The sequence below is a fragment of the Triticum aestivum genome, unplaced genomic scaffold (genome assembly GCF_018294505.1).
Source record: "Triticum aestivum cultivar Chinese Spring unplaced genomic scaffold, IWGSC CS RefSeq v2.1 scaffold4543, whole genome shotgun sequence".
Lineage (NCBI taxonomy): Eukaryota > Viridiplantae > Streptophyta > Magnoliopsida > Poales > Poaceae > Triticum > Triticum aestivum.
Window position 1 is genome coordinate 625 of NW_025239244.1, and position 3336 is coordinate 3960.

Sequence of the window (3336 nt, forward strand, 5' to 3'; positions counted from 1 at the left end):
GTAAAAAAGTTTGGCATAAAAATGTGTATTCCAATGATAATGTAGATTAACTAATCAGATGTGGCTATTTCCACTCATCAGAGATGACCCATGTTGTGATAATGTAGATTAACTAGCTTTATCATCGTTAACTATAAAGGTGCACTAGCAACTCTGCCACCCCATGAAGCTAAGAATGATGATACTCCCTCCATTCCTAAATATAAGTCTTTATAGAGATTCCAGTATAGACCATATACGGATGTATGTAGATGCATTTTCGAGTGTAGATTCACTCATTTTGCTTCGTGTATAGTCCATAGTAAAATCTCTATAAAGACTTATTTTTAGGAACGGAGGGAGTACGTTAATCTTAGTTTGGCTCAGCCATGCAGCATCCTACTATTCCCCTTTGGTAAAGCCTGAATTGATAGTGTTAGAAAACATCCTTCCAGCCAATTCTTTCTGCAAAGCACTAGTCTAATTAACTATACCATTACCTCATCAAGTTAAACACATTCACATTGGTATTTTTTCAAGTACATCCGCATCTATCTTTGTGCCTAACCTAGGGGACAAGGCAAGTAACACGGTACTTCAATCATCCATTCATTATATCATGTGGCTTTAACCACGTAGTCTGCGTAAGTTTCAGCTACCCGTTGCAATAATCACGTGATAATACAGATAGAAAGGAATGTGGATAAGAGAGCCGCCTCTTGGATGCTAGTTGTTCTTCCCCTACATATATACAAATCAGACCGTTAGCCGCCTGGCGACTGAGTTGGACGCAGATGCGTCGCTGTGGAGGTACGGCGTGCGCTGGCGTAGATGCGTGCATGGTGCCGGCGTGCTATCGTGGCCATTATCTCACCGGATTTGGTATCCGTGTGCACTCAGTCAACTTGTAAACGAACAAATGAATGAATAAAATTCCCGATTCATAAAAAAATGCAGCTTTTCACTGATAAACGGACGCCTCGCATAACAGTTTAATAATCTTGTAGCTTTGTTGTCCTAGTTATTTTCTTGTCAATGGGCGTCGTGATTGTATTCTCTTGCTTTCCTGAGAACATGATTGTGTAATATTTCACCAATTGATTTATTTCGCTTTTTATATTACAGTGTACTTCTATTCTCAGAAAGCACAAATATATTGTACTGTTTCGCAGCAGTTGTTCATGTTAGCTGCTTCGATTGCATCGTCTGTTCTCTGCTATTGGTGATTAGCTTCTTTGTGTTGCAGGTAGCCTCTTACAGTTTAGAGGTCACAGCTTTTTTGAACATTATCTGAATTTGGATTGATGCATCTAAGTTTTTTAAGAGTAACAGGAAGGCACAAAAGGCCTCCCCGGTTCCATTTTTATTGAAAACGAAACCAGAGCATTCAGGCATACGCTAGTCGCATGTTGAGAGCCCTAACGGGCAAAACAAAAACTAAACAGATAAGCTGGAGCTGACAAAGTGCAAAGAGCAAACTTATTACAGCGTACCCTTGTGAATCAAGCGATTAATGGCATATGTCATCTTTTGGTGGATGGTAAAGCGGTCAGATGACGCATGAATGATGACGCATGTGGTAGTAGCGTGGATTAACTAGGTTTAATTAGCATTGTGTTAAATATAAAAGGGCCATAGCGATGCCCACCCCAGTGAAGTTAAGCATAATGATATGTTGTTTTAGTTTGGCTCAGCCAGCAGCATCCTACTATTTCCTTTTGGTAAAGCCTGATTTAATAGTAGTAGAAAACATCCTTCCGGCCAATGCTTTCTGCAAAGCACGCTAGTCTAAATGAAGTCAAGCATAATTCTGGTGTAATTAAGTTCCTTTGCACCTAACGTTGTGCCTAACTCTAGGGGACAAGGCAAGTGACACCGTCCTATAACCCAGGCCTGCGTAAGTAAGGTATAATCCCGTGATAACACAGCAAGAAAGGAATATGAACGAGAAAGAAAGCCGGCTCTGTTAATTCTTCCCCTATATATACACAATTTCGCATTCAGTAGCACAAAGTGTGTGTAGCTACCTGAGCTAGGTAGACAAGCCACTCCACTTGGTTGCAGGATGTCGTCATCGTGGGTGGTGGATGTCGACTGCCCTGAGCCGCAGGAGAACGTGGAGGGATGGGTGATGGACATGGAGAAGAAGCTCGAGGACGCGGAGCCGCCGGCGAAGGTGCTGAGATGGCCGAAGCACTGCATCTTCCGCGTGCCAATGCGCTTCAAGATGAAGACGGTTGATGGCATGTAAGCGGCACGCCCTATCATCCGCATTGTCGTAATTTCTGCTTTTGTATTTTCTTTACCGGAAAATGTAATGGCAGCGCGAGCAGCGTATTCAAGCCGCAGACAGTGTCTCTCGGCCCATTCCACCACGATGACAAGGAGCTGAAACCCATGGAGGAGCACAAGCTGAGAGCCGCCCGTCATCTCCTCGGTCGGGAGCATGCTGGTCGGGCCAGCAAGCTGACCCTTGGCGGGCTCGTCGCTGCCGTGGAGAAGGTGGCCGACGAGCTGGAGGATGCCTACATGGACCTGGACGACGAGTGGCGGGGTGAGAACAGGGGCAAATTCCTTGAGATGATGATCACGGACGGCTGCTTCCTGCTGGAGGTGATGAGGACTGCCGCAGGGAAGGAGTCCATTCCCAAGGACTACGCTCATGGCGACCCTATCTTCAGCTGGTATGGCGTCCAGCACATCAAGCCCTTCATCCAGCGTGACATGCTCATGATCGAGAATCAGCTGCCACTGAGGTTGCTTGAGACGATCATCGCCGTGGAGGATGGCACATGTCCGGTACGTACGTTACTGACTGCTAACCTATAGTACTCCTATCTATCATTGCGACACTCTGTACATTCGATACAGACACCTATTCTGACAGGCCACTTAATTTGCCTATGTATGGACATAAATGATGATGCATGCATGCATGCAGAGCGCGGCTTCGATAAACTCCATGGTGCTCAAGTTCCTCGAAAGGGAAGATGCCCCGGAAGGGACCGGCCTGGGACTCCACCCTCTTGACATCTACCGGACGAGCCGACTCAAGGGCACAAGTCGGATCAAGAGTAACAGAAAGGTTCTTCATAGAGGCATGCCGACGACACCGACAGCAAAGGAGGCCGGCGTCGTCCGCCCGGAGAGAGTGGTGCCCCGATCCGCGTGGAAGCTGTCGGAGGCAGGAATCCAGTTCCTGCCCAGCAAGACGAGCTGCCTCGACGACATAGAGCTACACAACGGGAGGCTCTACATGCCCAAGGTCGAGATGGACGACTCCACCGCCTACAGGATCCACAACATGATGGCGTTCGAGGCGATGCACGTCGGCACTGGCGATGACGTGACGGCGTA

General features: G+C 46.9%; 1 protein-coding gene across 1 annotated transcript; it reads left to right on the plus strand.

Annotated features, from left to right (window-relative positions):
- Positions 1-1992: 1992 nt before the first annotated feature.
- LOC123176706 (UPF0481 protein At3g47200) lies at positions 1993-3336 on the plus strand (the record flags this gene model as incomplete). Its single annotated transcript, XM_044590794.1, is given in 3 exon segments — positions 1993-2226; positions 2304-2778; positions 2921-3336. Coding segments are annotated over 3 exon segments (1073 nt in total), but the record flags the coding sequence as incomplete, so codon positions are not given.